At 36.1% G+C, this 26,089-nt stretch overlaps 1 protein-coding gene across 2 annotated transcripts in view; it reads left to right on the top strand.

Annotated features, from left to right (window-relative positions):
- The first annotated feature begins 1,021 nt into the window (after nucleotides 1-1,021).
- The window catches only part of EMB1187 (Protein kinase superfamily protein), a 144,122-nt gene continuing 119,054 nt past the window's right edge, over nucleotides 1,022-26,089 (top strand). Inside the window, exons 1-2 of one of the 2 annotated variants that reach the window (XM_089821595.1) lie at nucleotides 1,022-1,786; nucleotides 1,894-1,985. In XM_089821595.1, coding sequence (XP_089677721.1) covers nucleotides 1,656-1,786; nucleotides 1,894-1,985 — 223 coding nt within the window. In that variant the 5' untranslated portion in view covers nucleotides 1,022-1,655. The remainder of the gene's footprint in view (nucleotides 1,787-1,893; nucleotides 1,986-26,089) is intronic. The other variant, XM_089821594.1, reaches the window with a different exon arrangement.

The following is a 26,089-nucleotide window of genomic DNA, read 5'->3' on the forward strand; positions in this document are numbered from 1 at the left end:
AAATAATTATAAAAATAATTAATTAATAATAACATTAATAACTATAAATGTATTTACATAATAATAAATCAAAATTTATACTAAAATAATTTATTCTAAAGTTATAAATATTGTAATCAAGCAATTAGAAACAATGAGTAATCTATAAATCTTATTTTTGATTGATTGGGATGTCACTATTGAAAGACAAATAAATAATTTAGTCATGGCATTTTATGAGTTATTTAAAAATATTTAATGCTTAGGTATAAATAAGTAATAAAAGTCATAGCATTTTCTAATTTATCTAATAAAGTTTATTGAACTTTTGAAATATAATATTTGATAATAATATAAAAAAAAACAACTTTAATAATTTTAAACATTCTTAATACAAATAAATATTTCTTATATAACTTTATTCTACCATTGAAATTCTTAAATTATAAATATTTGATATTTATTTTTAATAAATTTACTTCTTTTTGAGCATTATTATAGAAAACTATTATTCATTATTATTATTTTAGCTTCTTTGTATTATGATCTATTGACAAAATAAATGACAAAATTTCTTTTTGTTAGTTGAATTTATAAGTGCAAAGATTAAATTGTATTATATTAAAAATTTCAAGTATTGTAGTAATTATATTTGTTTTAGAATTAAATTATATTTTATCTACATAATCATCTATCGTTTATGTTTATTATATTGCATATGCATCTCCGAAAATATTGCTGAAAAAATAGAATTATGAAATATTTGCAAAAAGGGATCTTATAAGACCAAATGAAATTGGCGGAATTTGAGAAAAATAATTTTTGTCATATATAAAATTCATAAGTAAATAGGCAAACTTTTAAAAAAATGAAGTTATAGGAAAATAGTTAGTGCTCATTGGTTGAAAACAATTTCACTATTGTCATAATTGTACAAAATGAATACAATAGATGCAATAGTATTGTCTTAACAAGTACAATAATAATAAAATAATAATACTAATAATAATATTAAACGAGTCAAACTTTCCATTCTTTCATGAAGTCAAACTTTCCAGTTTTACATGAAATGATTCACAATTTCGTGATAAACAACTTCAATTGAGAGAGTCCAATCAAATGCCTACATCGACGTTTCCCAGAGATATAGCTTCACAGACAAGAAACGCTAGTTAGCGTTGAATAATGAAATTGGAGTTTTAAATTTTACGTTTTTTTTAAGTAATTGAAGGCCACGTAGCAGAAAACAATCAAGATTCTGGCCGTACCAAAAAACTACTGTAGATTGGGAGGCTTGGTCTGGATTTTGGGAGGAATCTATATATACATTTTTCGTGCTGCCTTCGTAGAAGTGGGCATCTGGATTTCAGGGTATTCGGACTTTAGTGATAATCATATTCTTCGTTGGGTCATTAAGAGAAGTCAGACATAAGGGCATCGTGTATACTAGATAGGTTAGTGGGTTAGTCACCGACCTTCGATCAATGCAAATTTGGGTAATACCATTATAAGATCCGGCAAAATATCCACAAATCCAGAGGCTCTTCTAGTTTTACGTTTTTGATCTTGAACATTTAGTCTGCATTTTGTAGTCATTTCCCCCTGGCGAGCACACTTTCTGCATTAGGTGCGTGCATGTTGTAAGATAGTTAGAGAAATTCCAGAGCAATTTGAAAATGGGTGCTTCCAAGGTGGGAGCAGAGAAGAAGATTGTAGAGCAGGAGAAAAATGGAGGTTTAGGGGTGCCCTCCTGCTCTATGTCCGTTGACATAAACCTGCCCACCTTGGAAATGGAGGCCCAAGTCAGGTTTGTAGCTATTATCTTGTTTCTCCTTAAATACACTAACTATTAAAGCAAATCAAAAGCATCTGTGTTTATTCCTACTGCTAAAGTGCAAACGCTCATGAATGCAGAGATGTCTGTAGAACTCTGATCAAGAGATGGAATTGCATGCCCGATACCCACTTCAAGGTTGAGAAAGTGTCTGGTGGGATCACAAATCTATGTAAGTGAAGCTTTTCATGTTTGGAATTGGACTATAACCATCCGCATACGATCTTCTTGGTCAATCAGTGGGGCATGCTTAGTTTGTTTTTTCTTGGTAAATTTGAAAGACTTAGGAAGCTGAAAATGTTATGAAGCTTAGAGTAGCATTCAGCTTATAAACCATGATTCATCCGGGATTCACACATAGCCTAGTCGCGTGTGAACTAGAAACATTTACGTAGTACTTTATTCCTGAAATATTATTTCATGTTTGATGAATATAATATGGCAACCTACTTTATCCCAGGTCATCATCACAACAAATAATAGTGAAGAAATGAAAGGCAGTCTTCAAATGTTATTTTTTGTACTTGCGTACATAAAAGATATCTCTACATGATTTTTTTTTGTTAGGTAATAGATATGATTTTATTAATTATAAATCGAGATTGAACTTGGCCTGAACCAACGATGGACACATGCAGGGAATCCACCTGCCCAAACAACAGCACAATGACCAAGGTCCATTAACAGAGCATAATTTTGCCACACTTGGCATGAGAGCAAAGAGTCATATCAATTGATCCCAACTTAGCTTTCCTACTATTGTGACCTTTTACAGTGTGCCGACCATCCTCCAATCTAGCAGCTTCATCTCGCCATATTCCATAACACACGCTACTGACTCCTAGGTCTGACCTAAAAACTCTGCCTCTTGTTGGGATTGATCCCCACCTACCAGCTGGTCATCCACCACATCTGGTGCCCCTAGTGGAATTTTTTTTTTCTCCCTTCCAACTGGCATGTCAACCCCTTAAACTATGAATCTATCCATCTTCTGTCATTTTCTCAATGTTTTTCGTGGGTTGCTCCACCTTTTCCTCAAGAAATAACTGTTTCTGATCCCCAGGCACAGCTTGAGCAAAGCTCTTTTGCTGCTCCACCTTCTTCTCAACCGTGTAGTGCTAGGTTGAAGCGTCCTCCCACCAGTTTGTACACTCTTCCTTATTACACTGTGCGGCCATATGACCAGTTTGAAAACATATTTTACATCTGAAGGGAATTCCTCCATAATCTAAAGGCTGAGTCCAGCTACCCTGAGGTTTTAATCAAAATCTTTGTAATAGGCCCCTTAGTAATATTTATTTCCACCAGGATTTGAGAAAAATTAGAGTGGAGTAGATTTGAGGAACCTTTGTCCACCAACAGAAAGTCCCCTAAAGCATCAGCTACTGCTTCAAAGGAAGAATCAAACCGAAGATGTGGAGGCAGATTAGGGAGTCTCACCCACAATGGAAGTGTTTAAAAACCTTCATTAGTCAGGTTGAAATCTGGGTACCATGGCTTTAACATCAGAGAATTTTGTACTCCTAGCACCATTGATACTCACACAGGATCCTACTCCTATCCTCTACATTATCGAACACAACAATAAAAAAACCTTTCATTGTACGGTATATCTGCACACAACCTTTAAGAACCACTTCCCAGTTTGCTGAAATCCACTTGTGTAGATTGTCCAAGCTAGGTCAAAAACCCCTAAAATGCCCAATCAGACCTAGTTCTGGTAAACAATCAAATTGTGGTCAACTTCCTTTCCCAGTTTGGCCTCTAGAACCTCAGAGAAAACATTGATCACCGACAATATAGTTGTTTGCCGATAAACCAAATTCTTGTTTCATTTGATCCCTATGGATAGGGGAGCCATGAGGAAAACCCCCAAACTTTCCAAACAGCTGCTTCAATACATCGCGCATAGGGGGAGCATACATCCCTAGCGGTCGCTCCAAAAAACCCATACCATACTTGCAGGAACCCTTCTGCTGCATTTTCAGTTCATTTGTTCAGCCACTAAGCATTGCTTTACTAGGCGCCAAGAGGGACGAGTCTCCAACCTCGAACCCCACAAACTTTGGCCTCTTCATGTGCCACTTGAATGGCTTGAAATCACCATCAGCGGTGGCTTGCTTCGCTTGATCACACCCTCCACTATTTCCTGAGCGACCATTCACCGACTTCACACATTTGCCCTTGCATGCCACAGAAACACTAGGAGGGTTCTGAGAAACCCTAGCTCCCACAAGAAGGCTACCACACTGAAACATCATTTTTAATTATATTATCTCTACATAAATTTTATTATTAGCTTGACGACGCAAACTATATCTAAGTGATATCCTTATGTTAAGGTGTAGAATAGGGTGATCACTGAGGTCATCATAGACAGATGCATTTGATATTCATTAAATGTCTCTCTGGCATTATGGATCCATTAATTCATGGCTCCGACCACCATAATATTTCTGTTCTTATATGTGCATTTTTATCTATTCTATGATAGTGAAAATCCCTTTCAAATAACAACTTGTCTGCCCTTCCATTGTTCCTTCGATATCTGATTCATGACAGTGCTCTGTATTTTTGATCTATAACAGCAACCATATATTTCACTGTGTTTTGCTCACAAGGGGTCTTAATACCACTGCTTCTGATTGACAATATTGTGACATGAGCTTGACAATCTATGCATTAATCTATTAATATTCTCATTTCAACCTCAATCCCTATGTTGCAATAAGGACCTCATGCTTACCATCTTTTACTTCTGTTTTGACCTATGGTGACAATATATAGATCATATCTTTAACAGTGAGTAGATCTCTCTTGCAATCTATGATCACAAAGACAAATTAATGAATTAGTGGATGCTCTGTAGAACAGTGAAGGTGTTTCTGTGATAGTCACTATGCTTGAAAGCACAGCTAGTCACTCTTTGTGAAACCAATGAATGCATCTTTCCATGACTGTGGAATCACCTTGTAAGAAGATAGTAAGGGACCTCAAGAACAGAAAGGATCTCTCCTAAAATTGTCCATCTCTCCTTTAACAAATAGTCAATAAACTCTCCAATACCAAAACTTTTGAGCCAGTAAAGGATGAAAACCTCAAGCCATGCATGAAACAGAAATGAACACTTCAATACGCTATGGTATGTGGGTTTAGCTCGAAACCCTACCTCGTTCTCTTGAGTTTCTTCCCTTTAAAACTGCTTCCTTCTTTTACGTTTTCTGCTATTCCCCAAGACCTGGTCCATTCTTCATTGAAATTTGCTACTTCTTGCAAGATCTTTTGATGTTCCTCTTATTCTTTGATCAATGGCATTCTTTCTCAACATGACTGATACCTCTCCTCTTGGAAATATCTGCTCTCTGAGACAAAACACTGCCACTTCATGCTACATATTTGTTGTGCTTTTCATATGGCATCTGTTGCTACCTTTATGAAACCTTTGGAAGACAAAAGTGAAGGAAAGTTTTTACCATGCAAGGGTGAAAAAATCTCCTAAAATCATGAATAATCCCTCAAGCAGACCATGAAAACCCTTCTCTGCTGTTTCCATTATGTGAAAAATGTCATTTCCTTCTTTTGAATACTTTTTTTGTCTAATATTATAGATTTCTTTTCCCAAATATAAGATAGTCTCGTATACTAAAAACCCTCTCGAGATAAAAACCAGATCGCCCAATATAATGGATTCTATGAGTTTTTACGGCAATGCATAAGGTGCTGTATAACCCAACATTCTTGTATTGCAAATACTTTTGTGCTTCATTGAGACAATGCTGCTCTGATTTGAGCTCTTCTATGATGTGGCCCGTTGCGAACTCAAAGTAGTGGAGGGAGACACAGTGTACACCAAGCCATTTGACACCAAATCTGTAGTAACTGTTCCAGGACAAACCACAATTTTTTTACTTTAAGCAATCCACAAACCAGGAAGGCTTTGCTTTCCTGCTTGAGTGAGAACATGAAGTTATCCATAATAGTTTGACGTTTCTTAACATTCATGGTTTCTTAAGTTTTCCACCAAACATTTTCATTCCTTCACATTTTTATTCATTTATAAAACTCAAACTTACATAAGTTATGATGAACTTTTCACCACTTGCTTTCTATGAGCTTTTATGAAAAATGCATAAATAATGAATGTTCTCTTTTAAACAATAGGACATAGGGGAAGAGCACTAATACCTGCACACTCTAACATCACGCACTTGTAGAGCCTAAACTATGCGTTAGATTTTGACTATTTTTCTGGTTGTCTTTGTATACTAGTTGACTCCATAATTTTTTTGTTGTTGCTTTTGGGTATTAATGAAATTACTTGTAGAGATTGTCAAGCATCAAAGGGTCAAAAAGTGGTCATTTCAAAGTGTCACTTGATACCTCCTCAAAGATGCACCAATAATTGTTCACTTAAAAATGCCATTACTTGTGAACATATATTCTTTGTAATAGTGTACAAATGGGCCAATTACCAACCAATAAAGCTAAAATATGATTGACTATTGGTAGATATATTATTATTTTTGGGGCCTCCTACAAATTAGTGTTTGTGGGGTCAAGTATGTAGAGTGTGTAGTTATTGTAACACGTTTGGTTATTGGTGCTCTTCCCCTTGATTTAGGGCCTTTAGAAACTTTTAACAAAACTTTGGAAGTATGTTTTGAGGCATGGAAGTCATTTTTAGAACTCAAGACCTTTATGATGGACATAAGACTTGGTTGTGGGAACTATTTTGATTTGATAGGGAAAAATAGATAACAATACATTGATCTGGATTCCTTATGCACTAGCAATTAATCATAGTAAATTGATGTTGCCTTTTGAAAAATGATGTTTCTTTTGTCTTAATTTTTAATTTAAGACACTTTGAATAGTTTTAATTTTTAGATTTAAGATAATTAAAATAATTATTTAAGTTGTTAAAGAAAAATATTAATCTCGTCTTGAAATTGCCTTCTTACATAGCAGTGTCTCAAGCTTACTTATTAGGTTAATAATAATCATTCTTGTTTGTATGACTGATTATTTAGTTGTGTTTTTAACCTGATGACTAAATTTGTCATTTATTTAGTTATTTATAGATGTGCTGCAGAAATGACTAGAATTTAGTCATTTATAGTTGTTGTGACTAAAAGTTTTAGTCCCCTGGTCACTTATTTGCCAAATTTCTACTAGCAGATAAATAATGTGTAATGTCCCTAATGTCCCCAAGTTATTTAATTAAATAATTACTTAATTTAATCATTAAATAAAGGGGTTCCAAATAATAAATTAATAAAATATTGTCAGCCCGTGTCATATTGTAACTTTCTAGAAGCTTGGAGGCCTTTATAAGGAGATGGTTGGGCATTGTATATCATCATGGATGGTATTTGACTCTTCTGTATTTTTGAAAGCTAAAGGTTGAATGTAGTTTGTGTGCAATTTCAAAGGTGGAAGATCCTCCTTAGGTTGCATTCGCAGTTTCAGTGGTTCACAACCACCCTAGAGTCCGTTGTTGGAAATATCATTTTGATATTTCACATTTTGCATCAAGTATCTAAAAGTCTTAATGTGAAGATAGATCTGCATTTGCTCGATTCTTGTTCGAAATCATTGTAATCTAAGGTGCTATCATTATTGAAATCTATTGCCTTTGCATGTGCAAATCTTCATATCTTATTCCTTCATAATTTGAGAATATTTATCTATTTCCCTTACTGGCAATCAACCTTATTATTGCAAGTTAGGAAGATTATACTGTGACAAATATATCCTAGTAAGAGTCGAATGAATTGTGTGCAGAAGGTGTAATTTAGGCATACGAACCCTTTGAACTTGTACGACTACTGGAAGCTGAAACCCAACGAAACAAGTGCATAACAAGTCTATGTAAGACTGCACGAACATGACCAACTGAGAGCATATGAGCAAGACCAATCTACCGATTTGTCATGTGACAAAGTGTCTATGTAGGATGAGGCTACCTTACTGCCATACGACAAATTATAAAACCTACCCGAAGGGGTTGGAGCTGTAAGGCTAGGGAGGAACGGTACAAACTTGCCAAGAAGGTCGTATGACATTGTCATACAAAGCATCACACAAGCAACCAGATCCTCGACACACCATACAAAGAAGACTAGCTGCATCAAAGGTACACTCAAGCCTTGGTGATCTGCTATAGGGAGGGGTGACAAATGGGACAATACATTGAGTAGTGTTGCTTCCATATGGAGGAAAGAGAGGTTCGTATGAGCCTGGCTGTAGAGAACAATAGACCACACAAATTGCAAGGAAGCCGTATGGACAGAGCCAAAGTCCTTTCCACAAGCATCGATACATTATAGTGGTATCAGAGCCAGTAATCTTGCCAGCCTGTGCGGGGAGATATGGTGTTGAGTGATGGTCTGTGGTTGTTGAATGTGTTACAAAGGGTTGGCAAAGGGTTTGATGATGGTGTTGATCTTCCATTAGATATATTGGAAGCACGTTTCAGTAAGATGAACTAATCATCTTCAAGATTTATACAAAGGGTTTTTGCTTTGATTGAGGTCGCCTTTAGACAACCCAGTTTCTTGAGACAACATGACAAGGAAATCAAGTTAGCAACTGCAACATGTCTAATATAAATGTTGAGAATCTTGGCTCCTTGAGCATAGTATAATAATGACACCTTGACAAAGATGTCACACTTGATTATTGACAACTTTCAAAGCCTTGATGATGTCAGTAGTGACCCATTTGCTAGGAGAGTTACACTATTGGAGATCTATGCAAATACTAAAGTAAGTAACCTCCTCTTAGATCTAGGATTGCAAGATTTGATCCAATATATGTAGTGAAACAAGGGAACCCACACCCACTTCCAAGCCTCAAAGTACCCATCTCCAAGACATCCCCGCACCGGGTGCTTGAGCACCCAAGCACCCCCAACTTTGCCATTCCAGAACCGTGTTGTTGCTAGGATGGGTACTGTGAGGATTAACCTCAGACAAAAATAACAGTTACATGACAAAAATAACAGTTACATGCAAATATAACCAATATCAGAAAATAATACATCGCACATAAGAGAACACAAGACACCAAGATTTAACGTGGTTCACCCAATCCCTGGGCTACGTACACCAACATCAAGTCCAATATTATTATTATCCAATGATTACAATCTGATTACAATCCGTAATCCCTTATAGCTCAATACTGCCGCAAGAACCAATTTTCGCATCACACATTATTAAAATACCTAACCCTAAGCCCTTTTTATACAAGCTTTTTGCCACTTACAAAATTAGGGCTAGAATAATAGAAAAATAGTAGCGAACGCACTAAAGTAATTAATTAATTTAATTATTAAATAAAGGGGGCCCAAATAATAAATTAATAAAACATTGTTATCATGTGTCATATTATAAATTTCTAGAGGTTTGGAGGCCTTTATGAGGAGATGGCTAGGCATTGTAAATCATAATGGATGGTATTTGACTCTTTTGTATTTCCAGAAGTTGAAAGTAGAAAGTAGTTTGTGTGCAATTTCATAGCTGGAAGATCCTTCCTAGTTCGCATTCGTAGTTTTGGTGGTTCATTGTCACCTTATTTTGCCATTGGAAATATCATTCTCTTATTTCACATTGTGTGTCAAAAGTTTTCATTCGAAGATAGTTCTGCTTTTGATCGGCTCTTATTTGTAATCATTGTAATCTAAAGTACTATCATTATAGAAATCTTTTTCCTTTGCATGTGTGAATATACATATCTCATTCCTTCATAATCTAAAAATATTTATCTTTTACCTTATTGGCGATCTACCTTATCATTGCAAGTTAGGAAGATTATACCGTGTGGCAAATATATCCCAACAAGTGTCAAATGCCTTGTGCATGAAGGGTGTAAGTTAGGCCTATGGACCACTCGAAGGCCATACGACAACTAGAGGCCAAACCTCATGAAGTAGGTGTACGACAAGTTTGTGATAAGACCGTATAGGAGACAACCAACTAGGAGCATATGAACAATACCATTTTGCCAAACTGTCATGTGGCAAAATATTTGAGCTAGAGGAGCCTATCCTATTGCCAGACAACAAATTATAGACCATATGCAGAGGGGTGGAAGTTGTACGACTAGGGAGGCATCATATGAATGCTTCAAGAAGGCCATACGACATTGTTGTAATAGCATCACACAAGCAATCAAATCCTTGACACCCCATGTGGATACGCCATGCGAAGAAGATTAGTTCCATTGGACATGCACTCAAGCCTTAGTGATCTATCGTAGATAGGGGTGACAAGCAGGACCGTATGGTGAGTAGTGTTGTTGTTGTATGGAGGAAATTGAGGCTTGTATGGGGCTGGCCATAGAGCACAATAAACCACACAAATTGGAAGGAGGCCGCATGGACAAAGCCAATCCTCTCACATGCATCAATACATTACATCATGCCTTTTGCAACAACTTGGTCGTCTTCAAACATGTTTGGTAACAACTCCTTTTGTACTTCTTCCATGAGATCTTTCAGCATCCCCTTGAAAAGCATTGTGGTGATGATGTCTTTCGCTCCCCTTCAAATTGTTCTTCATACTTGGTCGATTTTTGGTAAACTACAATTCCTTATTCAATTTGTCTACTTGATTGTCTTCTTCTTCAAGGATGCTTGAAACTTGCCTTTACCTTGTTGGGATAAGTCGTTTACTTCAAATAAATGATAATCTTCTTGTAATATTTCATTCTCAAACATTTGAAAATATTGATCTCCACTTGCTACGATTTATCATTTTTTGAACATCTTCCATTGCTTCCTTGATTTCCCGCTCAACACATTATGCCTATAATGTAATGCATGGAAGTTCATCGTCTACTTGAGTACCATAGTCATTGCACTTGATCACTTGTTGTTCTATATTCTTTAGTATATCTGAAGTGTGATCATCACTTACCATTTCTCCTCCTTGAATATCTTCTCCAATGGGTTCTTTTGATGTGATGCTTAACAAATATCATCCAATTTAATACTTGGATCATTATACTCAATCATGGTTTCCTCTTGTAGTTTGTTTTCTTCACCCTCAAATGGTGATGCAACATGCTCCTATTTTGAGCCAAACTCATTTGTTCAAGTCATTTTCTACAAATCTTGTGTGTATTTGGCTTGTCAAGATCAAACCACCCCATCTCACACTTGGCTTGCTTGATGATATCACAACATGGTAGACAAGTAAATTCTGAATGTGACACATTGTGTAGATATACCGACAAGAGAGCAACATACCTTCTACACATGATTCTTCACTTCAATCTTTCTTGATCTACACACGATTCTTCACTTTAATCTTTCTTGATCTACACATGATTCTTCACTTTAATCTTTCTTGATCATGTCCCTTTAATTATTTGAAAACACGTTGATTTTATTATTGGATTCATCAAATGGGACTAGTTTGAGGATATCCCAAAAGATCATCTTTCCTTTTAATACCAACTCCACCCTTGGAAAAATGTCCCACAATTCAACTCATCATGCTCAGTTGTCCCATGAATTGTACATTTTCCTGGTGATGCAAGTTTGGACAAACTTTGTGGACGTAATAGTGCATTCAAAGCCTTGTGAAATCGATAAATATCGACTTGACAAATGTCTTGTCCATGAAACTATTGCCCATCCATTGAGAAGCCCTTTTGTTTTTTCGGATTTTATAATTTTTTTTTTTGGATTTTCACTTTTGAAGAGATCTTTCATATCTCAGATGTAACTGTGAAAGCTCATACTTGATATTTCCAAAAATGAGCATAGACAAGCCCTCCTTTTAATGTCAATTCCTGTTGATGTGGCATGGCAATGGATGGAGGTTCTTGAAATAGCCTCTCCAATTGATAATTCCACTCTTGATAATTCTTCCATTCCTTGACAAGCTGATTGAATTGATTGTTCATGTTAATGCCCTCCTAGAGTCAATTTTGTTGATATGCAAGATGGCCTGTTTGAAGTGCACAAGAAGGGTTCAAAGGATGGCTGGGGCATGGATCCCCAAGCAGGTCGGATCTCTGACCTGCCTTGGGCTCAGCCTAAGGTTCAAAATATTCTAAGTATTTTACACTCAATCTTGAACTTCCTCTTACCATGACTTTCAGATTTGTAATTTGATCATCTTTAGAAATCTGATCTCTCAGTTTCTTTACTTGCAACCCAAAACTTAAGGTTTACAAATTTATCTTTATTCTTTCAACTCAAACTTGTCATCTTTTTTGCTTAAATTCCCATTTTTCTCACAATCAAATTCGGTTTCATGTCATATGTCATGTTTCTTAAAGGGTCAACTTGAAATCCAACTCAATCTTCATTCTTCATTGTACTACACTTCATCTCCCCAAAGATAAACACTTGAATCTCCCATCAAGCTCTTGACTCTTTTCACATCAATCTCTCAACATGGAGGATCTATGTATTGGATGCCTTGGTTCAACCTTCCTCCATGGCTTTGACTCCTAAGTGGACAAAGGGGTATGTATTTAACTACTCGCTCAAACCTAGCCTAAGGACTTGTGAGTTTCAAAATCACTAATAAACTAAGGCCTGCCAAGATATCTACTACTACCAAGTGAGAAGAGGGGTCCCCATTTGCTATGGGCGATGCTGTTAAAAGGTCACACGAAGTTCAAATATGGTGCTTTCGAGGGAAACCATCGATAGATATGCTTAATAAAATTACCACTATGATATCAAAGATTTGTGATCGACAAATACTTTTACTTAATCTCACATCAACATATACCCCTCATATATTTATATCAATGCAATCGAATAAGGGGAGGTCACATGTAAAGAAGTAGAGAGTAGTGGAAAGATTTAACACTGGATATTATTATAAATGCTCTAGAGAAGAAATACAATGATTGTGGAGATATATAGTAAGTTTCCAAGTGAGTGATTAAAATAAAGTGTTATGATGCATCAACATGATAATAAGTCAATATTTGGAATAACAAGCAATAATTATATTGGGTGGGTTTCTTGTGATAACAATAACCATATCTTGCATCTTACAAGGGCTTTTGATGATATTGGCATAATTTATGTTGAAGATATTACGATGGCACTTGAGGAGGAATAATCTATTAACAAGGAGATGATACAAACATTAGATTACCTAAGTTGACAGGGAATGACAAGTAGAGTTTTTAGACCACAGACTATCTAATTAGTCATAACTATAGATAAGACAACGATTAAGGGGAAACAGTTGCATACAATTTGGATATAAATCCATTGGTGACGTGAGAGAAGGATAATTATGATGGAATTCATCTTAAGTAACCAATGATGTTGAGTTTGTTAATTTGCAAGTAGATTGATCAAGGTCAAATAAATATATGAATAAAGTGCATCAATCAAGTCTAGCTTATTGACTAATTGATGATTATTCTTGACTAATCCATAACCATAGCTATCATAAGATGGCAAACTAATCAGTAAACAATGAATTGATACTAAAATCGTAGTGATTAGTAATGAAGAGGTGCATTTAGCACGAAGGAAAGGGAGATACCAAGGAGACATGTCTTTTCACATCACGCTTCATCATTCTTAACATAAGATAAATGGTATGAACATCATTTAACAATAAATTCAAGCTTTTCACTTCTTTTTGAATTTTCAGTTACAAGGGATTTGTTAATCTCAAATGTATCTTTGAAAGCTCATACGTGTTGATAGTTCCGCAAATGAACTCAGACAAGTCCTCCTTCTAGCACCAAATCTATTGATGTGGTGTGACGATTGAGTGTGGTTCTTGAAATAGCCTCTCCAGTTGATAATTCCATTGTTGATAATTTTTTCTTTCTTGATGAGTTGATAGAATCCAGTGTTCAAATTTATGCCCTCCTACCACCCATATTGTTGATTTGAGTTTTATGACCACTTCAACACTTAGATGAAACACCAGATATCAAATCCTCCCTTGAATTAGGAAGCTAAGACACTAAACATATGAAAAATGTGTGATCAACTAAGACAACCTAAAGGTCCCTTCTTATTGTGGACTTAATCTAGTTTGTGATGTGATTTGTTGGTAATCGCTTGGGGACTTATTTTATCCAATGGATATCAACTTGACAAATGTGAACAATTTAATAATGTAGGCTTTTTAGTTACTTCTAATGAAACAAATTGCCAAAGCAATGGGCCTAGGAATCCAAGCTAACTCTAATAATGCAAGACAATATTGATGGTGAGGTGAGACTTTAACTAGTCCTTGCTTCACCAATTAACTATGCTGAGGAGGATGCTTTCTTCTAAGGATGCATGTATGATTTTCATAATGTCAACACTCACTCAAATACCCATTAATGTTGCAATTCAAATGAATATCTCCAATTGATTTTAAGTACTTGCAATTGGTTCAGACCAACCTTATGTTGTTACTTGCAATCGACACCAAAAGGTATGAACGTAGTTTCACCATAAATTCACCAACAACAATATCTTCCATTCATCTACCTCTACTTGTATTCAACATAAATGAAAATCCTACGCTAAGTGAGGAAATGCATAAGCCATGCAATACCCCAAAACTTCACAAACATTCACCATGATAACAACAATCAAGAAGGAATAACTTTGGTAGCATTATAGCAACAATTTCTCCAAGCCCCCTTCTCTTTACAAATGAGAAGGCCTTGCCTTAAATAGGGAGATCAATTACAATCAATGACTAAGATTAATTTAAGATCAATGGCCCAAATTAAGCCAACAACCCTAATATAGCTGCTAACTACAAGCATTAAATGCTGACCAATTACAATGAGGTACAATTTTGTGGGCCAATGAAATAATCACATTGCTTTTGAAGACCAATGAGAAAATTGGTTGGGTAGAGACTTTAGGTATCCTCCACATGTATACTTGTGATAATTTGATTCAATGCTTTTGGACACGTGAAAGTCTTTTGATTGGTTGAAGACTGGTGGGCACTACCTCAACATGTCTATGTTGTGAACTTCATCAATTCGACTTCTCCAGCATTATAAAGAAGTTTTTGTATCTATAGCAATATCTCTTGGTACTCAACATCTCCAGATCTTTGATTGATTGTGATGGTTCATGTTCTCAAATTGCTTCATCTTCATGAAGCCTTTCATCCTTTGAAGTCCTTTACGTTGAACCTTCTCATTGGCATGACTTTGACCTTGCTTGTGCTAGTATCTTGCGTTGATCTCACTCTTGTAGAAGTGATGTAGGTGCTGCACGTATTTCTGAAGGAAATTAAAGTTTGTGATGATTTTCTCCTCTTGTAGACATTTTTGTTTTCCTTGTTTGATCATGATCCCTCTTGATGATTTGAACTTGGATTTGCATCTTGACTATGGCCTTCAATCTTGAACCCCATCCTACTTGTCCTCTTGATGTGGGTGTTGGACCTCCTTAATCCTTTGATCTTAATGTTGTCCTCCCTTATCCTTGAGCATCTCCATTTCCCATTTCACTTGGCAAAACAATATCACTTTATCAAGAATACATCTTTGCAAAATAAATCTTACATACATACACTTTCAAACTCAAACATCAACAAAATTTGAACTTCAAGTTCTAAGATTAAAGAATTTGAAACTCTAATGAATGATTAAAAATTTCTTCTTTAGAATCTCATCTCAATCCATTAACTATCATGCACTGCCAAAACAAAAATAATTTTTCAATTTCATTTAAGGCTCAAATTTAAAACTTACTAATTGTGAAATGTTGAATGTCCTTTTGAAATAATGCTCAGCACCTCCCTTGGATTCATGTTTTCCTTCTTGTAAACTTGGTTCTTTTCATGCTTTGCAGAGATCACAGCCTTGTTAGGCTCCAATCTCATACCTCGGCAGAAAGTTTATTTGAAACTCTAATGAATGATTAAAAATTTCTTCCTTTAGAATCTTATCTTAATCCATTAACTATCATGCACTCCCAAATTTTTTTTTTTTTTTTTCCAATTTCATTTAAGGCTCAAATTTAAAACTTACTAAGTGTGAAATGTTGAATGTCCTTTTGAAATAATGCTCAGCAGCTCCCTTGGATTTATGTTTGCCTTGTTGCAAACTTGGTTGTTTTCATGCTTTGCAGAGATCACAGCCTTGTTAGGCTCCAATCTCATAACTCGGCAGAAAGTGAATTTGAAACTCTAATGAATGACTGAAAATTTCTTCCTTTAGAATGTCCTTTTGAAATAATGCTCAGCAGCTCCCTTGGATTCATGTTTCCCCTCTTGCAAACTTGGTTCTTTTCATGCTTTGCAGAGATCACAGCCTTGTTACGCTCCAATCTCACACCTTGGCAGAAAGTGTCATGTCCTTGGGCTCTGCAATTTTTGCATTTCCAGAAATTGCCCTCTCCCTTAGAAAAAAATGTTCTTTTCTTGGTTCAGATCTGCACTAGTTTCAATAATTTCACTCCTAAGATGTCTTCTTTGCTTTATCAAATTGTTTGGAATGGAGAGGACGACCTGCAGTTTGGGAAGTGAAGGCGGTGATGGAGCCTAAAAGTTTAGGTCTCCATTTGTGGAATAATGTTGAAAAATTGATAGTATTGTCATTGAGTGGGATGCCACAACAACTAATACAAATAACATGATTAGGTGAAGTTCCATGTACATCACTGATAGCAGAATGAAAGAAGTTACAAGAGTATCACATAATATAGGCAATGAAGAAGGGTTGAGATATAACAGTCAGTGATATCACCGGAGGCAAACACTTGGGCATCATGTATACACCTCAACATTTCATCATTCATATTTATAAGGATGTAACGGACTGTGACTTCCAGATTTGTCAACATAGAAATATCACTCTGTAATTATGAACAAGTCAAAGCATATACAAAGATCATTATGGAAGTTAGAAGCAATCAAACAGATATGTCAAAAGCAGAGTTGATGACAAGGTATCGAAGGAAGATGTAAACTGAATGTATAATATTGAAGACCCAAAACAGAACAAATATTGCATGCCATAAATGCACACGGTGAATATCAAAGACCCCCCGAGTCAGCAAAGTCAACATTGAGTTATACAGATGTCAAAATATCATCACAAGAGCACACTTGGAATCTAGATTGGGGAGAATCAAATCAGAGTAGATGTTTTTACATACTCACATGTGTATTAAACTGAGCCAAATGATCATTGGGCAAGAAATAAAGTTATGTGCTGTCACAAATGGAGTGCAAAGAAATGACCAGGGTCGCTGGGTGACACAGTGCAAGAAATTCCAGACTTGATTGATATGACAGAAGATACATAAAGTGAGGAAAGACACCGTAGAAAGCATCGTTGACCCTAACCAACAATAAGCAATCTATTATGAAGTTCCAACTCAGTGGTGCAACCTAGAGAACTTGTCATTTGTGGAAATTGTACGGAGTTCAACAAATTGAATATGAAGGCAATAATTATTAACGGTAAAAGTGAGGTCAACTGCGTGGAAAAGGGAATAGCACATAACGAGCCAAGACGAGGAAAGTCTGGTAAAATAAAGTCATGGTAGAGCACCCAATGCACTCCTGCACTGTTTACAATGTATCATGGAATTCTGCATCAAATAATAAATCCACCAGTGACACCAATTCACACCCAGGTCCATATTGCAGGAGCATACAATTGAAAATGGTTGAAGCTCGATGCCAGTGCTAATAGAGGAATATGAATATCAAATTTCTCACCCAACATGAATATTTGTGGAGTAAAAAATAAAGAATGAAACAATTTGCGGCGTCTTTGCAAGTCCATACATAGTTGTGATTAAAGATTGATACAGTGATATTTGATGGAGAAACAAAATCGAACATTTCTTGGAAGTAATATCTCCTTGCCAAGTATCGCATAGGGATCAATGCATAATGTTTGATTCAATATTTTCTAAAGTCACCTCTACATACAACAATTTGAAGCCATTGGAAAATAAAATTCCCCAAATAATATTAACAATCATAATTTAGGAATAAGGAATTAGTTTTATATTTGGAAGAGTCATATTCGTTGGATGTAATCAAGTGACTATTGAATATTATATAAGTATCAAGTGTAAGAGATATAACAAGACATAGTCGGGACATTCGCATATTCTCAACAAGAAGCATTTTATATCACTTGTATGGAGGGATAAGGAGTTTAATATGACTTTGTAATAGAAATTCAATTATTCTATTTTTATAATAAAATAAAATGTCTTTTGTTTATTTTCTAAATGGCATGGAGATTTAAACTGCAAATGAATTGTCCTTTGTAATTATTTTTTGAAATTTTGTATACAATTTAAATGTCGGATAAGTGGACATGGTCATTTAGCATTTTAAATTTAATCATTACAGATATTGTGAAATATTAAATTATTTCCATATTTGTGTCCAGTTTGTCTCCCTATCAGAGGAGTTAAAATTCATTCTGGACTAATTTAAGATTGCATAATATTTGGTCTGTGGCATCTTGATTATTTAATTTTTGGCAGTATAAGTGCATAGAACATTATAAAGTTGTACGTGAAAATTCACTGAAGTTGACTCTATTGCCCAAATGAGCAGAGGCATTGGTCTTTCTATTATTGAAGTTAGAAAATCTATATACTTCCTTCCTACAAGCATCAAATTCATATTAACAAACCTTATACAAGACATTCAATTATTTCAAGTACTCAACATTCAGTTTCAGTTTCATCGAGTTCATGGACCTTACCAGCCGGAGAATTCCAAATCTTAAATTCGCTTTAGAAAACCTCTGAACCAAGTGATCAGGTTCGAGGAGAAGGTCTACATGCCTAGGTGTAGCGGAGCTTGAAGTGTAGGGGAATCAAGGTGATTCTTGTTCGTTGGCCAGAACTGATTGTGGAATCCTATCGGAGAAGTGGCAGGCTCTTGGATTTCTAATTTGTGGTTTTGGGAACCAACAGGTGGGAAACAAAGTTTTCAATGGGGGTGAAAGTGTTTTGAGTTGGCTAATATTGGAGCTAGGAGGAGGTTGTAATTCCATTCTCCCTTGTGCTCATTGAGCCCCAAGGAGGCTGGAAGTCAGACCTGCCTTGGGCTCAAGTCTAAGGTAGCTGCTCTATCTTCTTTCAAACTTGTCCTTAAACTTCCAAATTTGCTCTTCAATCAGATTCTATCATTCCTTGTGATATGCACTTTATTTTCATCCTTTTGTTGCATCCAACTCATAGTTTTCAATCTTTCAATCACCTCTTTCCTCAAGATTTTGCACGACAACACTTAGAATCCATTTTGCAGGACAACACTTAGAATCAATTTTTCAAATGATCAACTGCACCCATAAGTTATAACTCTACCCTCATGTTCTGATCTTGTTTTAAGAGCTTGGTGGATATGGGGTATTGATTGGGCATGGAGCCCTGAGGAGGTTGGAATTCTAATCTTACTTGGGCTCGCCCAAGTTAGTCTTATCCAAAACATACGAAGTGAGCTAGGCCTTCATGTTTCTAACTGATTTTCCCTTTATCTTTTCACAAATTTCATCAAGAAATTGACTTCATCTTCCAAATATTCTTCCATCAGCAATTGGGCTAAACTTCTTAATCCTTTCAAGGTTTGAAATGCAAGAAGGCCTTTTCGAAGTCCAAAAGAAAGGATTTAGAGAATGCCTGGGGGACGGAACCTCCAGTAGGTCAAAACCCAACCTGCCTTGGGCTCAGCCCAAGGATCAAAATCTTCTAGGTCTTTTACACTTTAACTTATTCTTACCTTGACTTTCAGATTTGTAATTTGATCGTCTTTAGTAACCTGATTTCTCGATTTCTTCACTTGCGACCCAAAACTTAAGGTTCACATGGTGATTTTTCTTCTTTAAACTCAAACTTGTCTTTTCTTTGCTCAAATTTCCATTTTTTTGACCATCAAATTTAGCTTCATGTCATATCCCACGTTTCTTAAAGGGTCAACTTGAGATCCAACTCAATCTTCATTTTTCATTGTACCACACTTAATCTTCCCAAAAATCAACACTTGAATCTCCCATCAAGCTCCCGACTCCTTTCATGTCAATATTATTGCAAGGCCTCTCACCATGGAGGGTCTAAGTATTGGATGCCTTGGTTCAACTTTCTTCTGTGGCTTTGTCCTAATTTGACAAAGGGACTTGTATTTAAATGTTTGCTAAAACCTTGCTTAAGAATTTCAATCCTTCGAAGTTGTCACTAAACTAAGGCCTACCAAGACATCTACTCCTACTACCAAGTGAAAAGAGGGGGTGTGAAAAGATCACAAGAAGTTCAAGATGGCGTTTTTGAGGAAAACCATCGACGGATAAACTTAATAATATACCACTATGATATCAAAGATATGAGATCGACAAATACTATCACTTATGCACACATCAACATATAGCCTTCACACACACACGCCCACACATACACAGATATATATATATATATATATATATATATATATATATATATATATATATATATATATATATATATATATATCAACGCAATTTGCTACAAGGAGGTCACATGTAAAGTAGTCAACAACAATGGAAATATTTAACACCGTGGATATTATTATCGATGCTATGGAGAAGAAATATGGTGATCTAGGGGGTATAAATAGTAAGTTATTAAGGGATCAATTAAAATAAAGTTTTAAGCTCCATCAACATTATAACAAGTCAATATTTGGAATAATAACAAGCGTTAATTAGATGGGGTCTATTTCCTATGATTACAATAACTACATTTTGCATCTTACAAGTGCAATTGACGATATTGACATTAATGGTATTGAACATCTCACAGTGGCATTGGACACGAGGAAGGATCTATTAAAAAGGAAATGATATAAACATTAGATTATGTAAGTCAACATGGAATGTCAAGTTGAAATTTTAGACCACAAACTATCCAATTAGTCATAACTATAGTTAAGATAACAATTAAGGGGAAACATTTGCATACAATTTGAATATAAATTCATTGATAGTGTAAGACAAGGGTAATTCAGATGGAATTCATTGTAAGTCACAAATGATGGTGAGAGCGTTCATCCACAAGCAGATTGATCAAGGAAAAGTAAATATTTGAATAGAGCATATCGATCAAGACAAGTTTATTGACTAATTGATGATTAGCCTTGACTATTCATAACCAAAGGTATCATAAAATGGCAGACTCACTGATAAACAAGGAATTGATATTAAAGCGTAGCGATTGGTAATGAAGAGGTGCATTTACTGCTAAGGCAAGGGTGATACCAAGGGGACATGTCTTTTCGCATCGTGCCACATCATTCTTAACACAAGATATAAGAAGACAATTGTCACCATTCAATCAACCATGGAAGAATCAGAGATTCTAAAATATATTTGGCACTCATCACAAGAAAGAGATCATTATATTAACAACAAAATTGGCATGCTGTAGTTCATCTATGAGTCAAATGGTGACTTACAGAATATTATATCTGAATTCTATTAGGGATAAAGAGCCTCATATGGCATCTTAATCACTCGCTATTGCCCCTTAAGAGGATAGGTTGGTTTTGTTAGAGAGAGGCAGAGTAATTCCTCTCAAGGGAGGTGAATCAAAAGATAGGATACACATACACACACACTCATAATCCAAAACGTTTTTGACTTAAAATTGACATCTGAAAAGAGAAAATGCAAGGTTTTATTGGAAAAAGAACATGAGAAAAACACACTTTAACCAACATTTTACCTATGCCAACATTTTTATCATGTTTTTTTGCATCTAATAAAACGTGAGACTTAAACTTGTGAAACCTTGCCCAATAGAAAAAATTGTGAGTCCTCAGCAACTTGGAGAGTACTCAGAGAGTTCGCAAACTTTGGCATGGGTTGTGTGTTATCCTTTAATCTTGAGATTCAAAACATTGAAACTCTCACATTTTTCATTGTTCACATCCACCCATATATATATACACACACACACACACACACTCAATCCAAAATATATTTGACTAAAAATTGACATCTGAAAAGAGAAAATGCAAGGTTTTATAGGAAAAAGAACATGCAAAAAACACATTTTAACCAACATTCTACATATGTCAACATTTTTACCATGTTTGTTTGCATCTAAATAAATGTGAAACTTAAACTTGTGAAAACTTGCCCAATAGAAAAAATTGAGAGTCCTTAGCATCTTGGAGAGTACTCAGAGAGTTTGCAAACTTTGGCATGGGTTATGTGTTATCCTTTAATCTTGAGATTCGAAACATTGAATCTCTCACATTTTTCACTGTTCGCATCTACCCACATTCCTGTATGTCTCAAGTCACCATTAATGACTACTACTAGAATTGATGCTGTAACTAAATTAGGGAATTTTCTCGCTTATAGACAATTGGTCATCTCAATGATGCAAATTCACACTTAATATAAAAGACAAAGCTAGGAATGCAATAATGCATTCGTTGTGTTTTTGACGTGAATGATTTGCATGCGACCTCTAGGCTGCCATTTCAAGGGATCTTGGGTTGTTTCACACACGATATTGATGATATCTGATCCTAGTCAATTTCCAGAAGGATTCAACAACAAAATAAAGTGCTATCTATGCTAGTTTGTCTTTCAAAAGAAATATTGACCATTTCTTCATTTCCATGCTATTGCAATGTCAAGCAAGTTCCAGAGTTTCAATCCTTGCATGTGCTGTCACCATTAGAATTTAATGTGACCCATCTTGCAGATCAGAAAGGGGTTGCAATCTTCTAGCAAATATTTGTAACTACAAGCTTTTTTTGGCTATTGGGAAGACTTCAGGCAATGAAGTGTGACAGGTTCTTATTAGCTTAGGTTTTTCTATCATTACATTTTCTAGGGCGAAGTAATAAGAATTTGATGAGTGCTGTAACACTTTAGTGTATTGTAGATAGTGGTCCTTTCTTTGTTGTGTGTGGGTGTTTGGAAGTTTTGAATGGGATTATTAAAAATGTTTAGTTGCTAATATCATATATCTCTTTTCATTTCTCTGTTTTTTGTTTTTGGCTTGGTCGTGACTTTGTAACCCAATGTAGGGCATGGGTCCTAGAAGAGTTGACCTTCCATGCTCCAACAAATAAATCTTTAATCAATATAGAAAGTAGTTTTATGCAATGTATGATCCAGTATTATATCTAAGGAAGACATTTGAAGCAAATCAAAGCAGTTTTATCCTTAGGGGACCACGTCTTAAATATCCGTATGAGCTTAATAGAGGTTGTAGCAGTAGGTTAGTATTTGATCTAGTGACCGAATTTGTGGTCAAGGCATACATTTGGATACTACTATAATTTGTCTACGCTGTATATTTTAAATCATCAAGTACTCTACTGCCTTGTGAGGTGTGCTTGATATGGTAAATTTTGGCATGGCTGTGATGCTGGATACTTTGATGGGTGTCTCAGATCAAAATTGGTGAATTTTGATGAAATTGGTCTGGTTTCCTTTTTAATTGCTGAACAAAGTTGGGCAGGAAGGAAAATTAAGGGCTATAAAGAGAGCATAGCTTTGTAGAAAATTGTATTCACTAACAAGGACTGAAATATTGAATGGCTGGAAGAAGAATCAGGCAGTAGTTCTGTCTTTAGAAGCATCAATCATTTTTCCAAAACCGTAAAGATTTTGATAGGATTTTTCTGTGAATTTCTTTTCTATGTTTTGTGTACATTGTGGGAATATCTTGATGCCTTCTTAGTGATGACTGGAGACATTGAAATTTTATTTGTTTGGGGAATCAAATTCAGATTTAAATGCAGCATCCCTAATAGCATGAGCATTCATTTTTCTCAAATAAACCTTTTGCCCTGAAAAATGAGAATTAACTGGTATTGCTGGAATATGCATGCTTGTTATGACCTTCCAATGCATGTCCATGGCAAAAAATTGCAAAAGATTAACAAATTTAGGGAATCTGTGTGGTAAGCAGAACATAGATCATTCTTGTGTCAGCAGGTATCAGAATGGTTGCGATGTCTGACAGAAAATCTGAATGTTCATGTCCCATTATCAAGTTTTCATCATCTCTTGCACTATTACAAACTTAAGGAGAAGCAATACATGCAAGGTGCTGCCACTTGGGCCCATAGCTAGAGGAAAAGTCTCCATGTGCCTTCAACATTAGTGTCATGTCTGAAATTGTTACTCCTCCGATGGAGTCTTTTATTACTAACACTAGTGCTTAAGAGAGCTGGTACTTGAGAGTTGTGAACAAGAACATTACAAAAGTATAGGCATAACTGCTAGATGATGAATATTCTGCTATGATTCTCATTGTTCCTTGATCTCAAAACACTGTTAGAACAAAATATTTATCTTGCAAAGGAAACACTCTTGTTGTCATTTATAAATATTGTGTAGCTGAGAGGGTGGTGTTGTTGGTAAAGATTTTGTAGCCAACGGGTTCATGTCGTTGTTAAAGATTTTGTAGCCGACAGGTAGATTAGTATTGTTATGTAGCCGACGGACCCCTTCGGGAAGGTTCGGCGGAAAGTATTTATACCCCGTCTGGGATCATTGTAAATCATCTTATGCTTTGTATGTAATCTCTTGGCATATGCGAAAAATAAATGGAGTACTGCTGTTGTTGTTCTTGTTCATTGTCTGTGTGCATTAATCAATTAATCTATGCAGTAAACATTTGGCGCCGTTGCCTGATGGACTTGGAACAAAGGCTGGAATGAAGACTGATACCGAATCAGTTAAACAAAAATAAGAATAAGTTGAAGGACAAAGATGAAATCTGCATAGTTCAAGGAAATTTAATTTTGGCACAACAGGCTGAGCGCCGAAGGAGGTTTCAGAAGATTGCCAACGGACACCGTAGCATTGAGGAATTGTTGGAGGAGACTCGCCAGTGGGTGGAATTGGTGGAGGAAGCAAGAGAGGAATTTTTGAACTTGTATTCGCCGAGGGAAGAGAATCCAAACGGAAGGGAATCGACTTGCACGGCTCGTAGTGCCGAGGAAGCATGAGCATGGAGTGAACTCTTGTTCTTGTTCATTGTCTGTGTGCATTAATCAATTAATCTATGCAGTAAACATTTGGCGCCGTTGCCTGATGGACTTGGAACAAAGGCTGGAATGAAGACTGATACCGAATCAGTTAAACAAAAATAAGAATAAGCTGAAGGACAAAGATGAAATCTGCATAGCTTAAGGAAATTTAATTTTGGCACAACAGGCCGAGCGCCGAAGGAGGTTTCAGAAGATTGCCAACGGACACCGTAGCATTGAAGAATTGTTGGAGGAGACTCGCCAGTGGGTGGAATTGGTGGAGGAAGCAAGAGAGGAATTTTTGAACTTGTATTCGTTGAGGGAAAAGAATCCAAACGGAAGGGAATCGACTTGCACGGCTCGTAGTGCCGAGGAAGCATGAGCATGGAGTGAACTCTTTGTCTGGGATACACTTCCGGAAGGGAAAACTTTAGAAGATCCTTCTTGACCAAGGTTCGTAGCTATTGAGATTGCCGGTGTAGGAATGTAGACCGCCGGTGTGGGAGTACAGATTGTCGGTGTGGGAGTGCAAAGCCACGGTGTGGGAGTGAACAATGCCGGTGTTGCAGGACCAAACAACGCTCATACACAAAATCCAGTAGTAATGGCAGGACCAAAGGAAAAGTTGCCAAATTTTGATGGCGATGGTATGGCCGATCCAATCCAACACTGTAAAACATGCGAAACGATTTGGAGGGAAAATGGCATCACCGATACAAACGAATGGGTTTGGCAATTTTTGGCAACCCTACGGGGTGTCACAATTGATCGGTTCGCCGATGCAGATCTCCAAAAATTAACAACTTGGGACAACCTTAAGAAGGAGTTTACCATTGAATTTCAATTGCTCTGCGACGACAATGAGATTGTAGCCAAGATATACAACACAAAGCAGGGGAAGAATGAAAGTGTTAGAGTATATACCAGGAAAGTATATACAACACAAAGCAGGGGAAGAATGAAAGTGTTCGAGTATATACCAGGAAATTAAAAGACTTAATAAACAAAATGGAGAATAAGCCAGTAGATGGGCTATAGAAAAGATGGTTCGTTGAGGGTCTACGCCCAAAGTTGCGAAAGAAGATGAAGATTGTGCTTCCATCATCATACAATGAAGCATACAATCGAGCAATGAACTTAGAAAGTGAGCAGAAGATAAAGAAGAAGAAGAAGAGTAGCTCCTCTGAGTCAAATAATGATGCGTCTTCAGAAGAAGATATCAACGATGATGAAAACAACAGCAAGAAGGTCTGAGCCCTCTAAAAGTACATGATCCGTATGATGAAGAAATTTAAGAACATGCAGAAAGAAACGA

This window comes from Cupressus sempervirens, chromosome 3, assembly GCF_028749045.1.
Source record: "Cupressus sempervirens isolate cs-2001-9-10 chromosome 3, ASM2874904v1, whole genome shotgun sequence".
NCBI classification, from domain to species: Eukaryota; Viridiplantae; Streptophyta; class Pinopsida; order Cupressales; family Cupressaceae; genus Cupressus; species Cupressus sempervirens.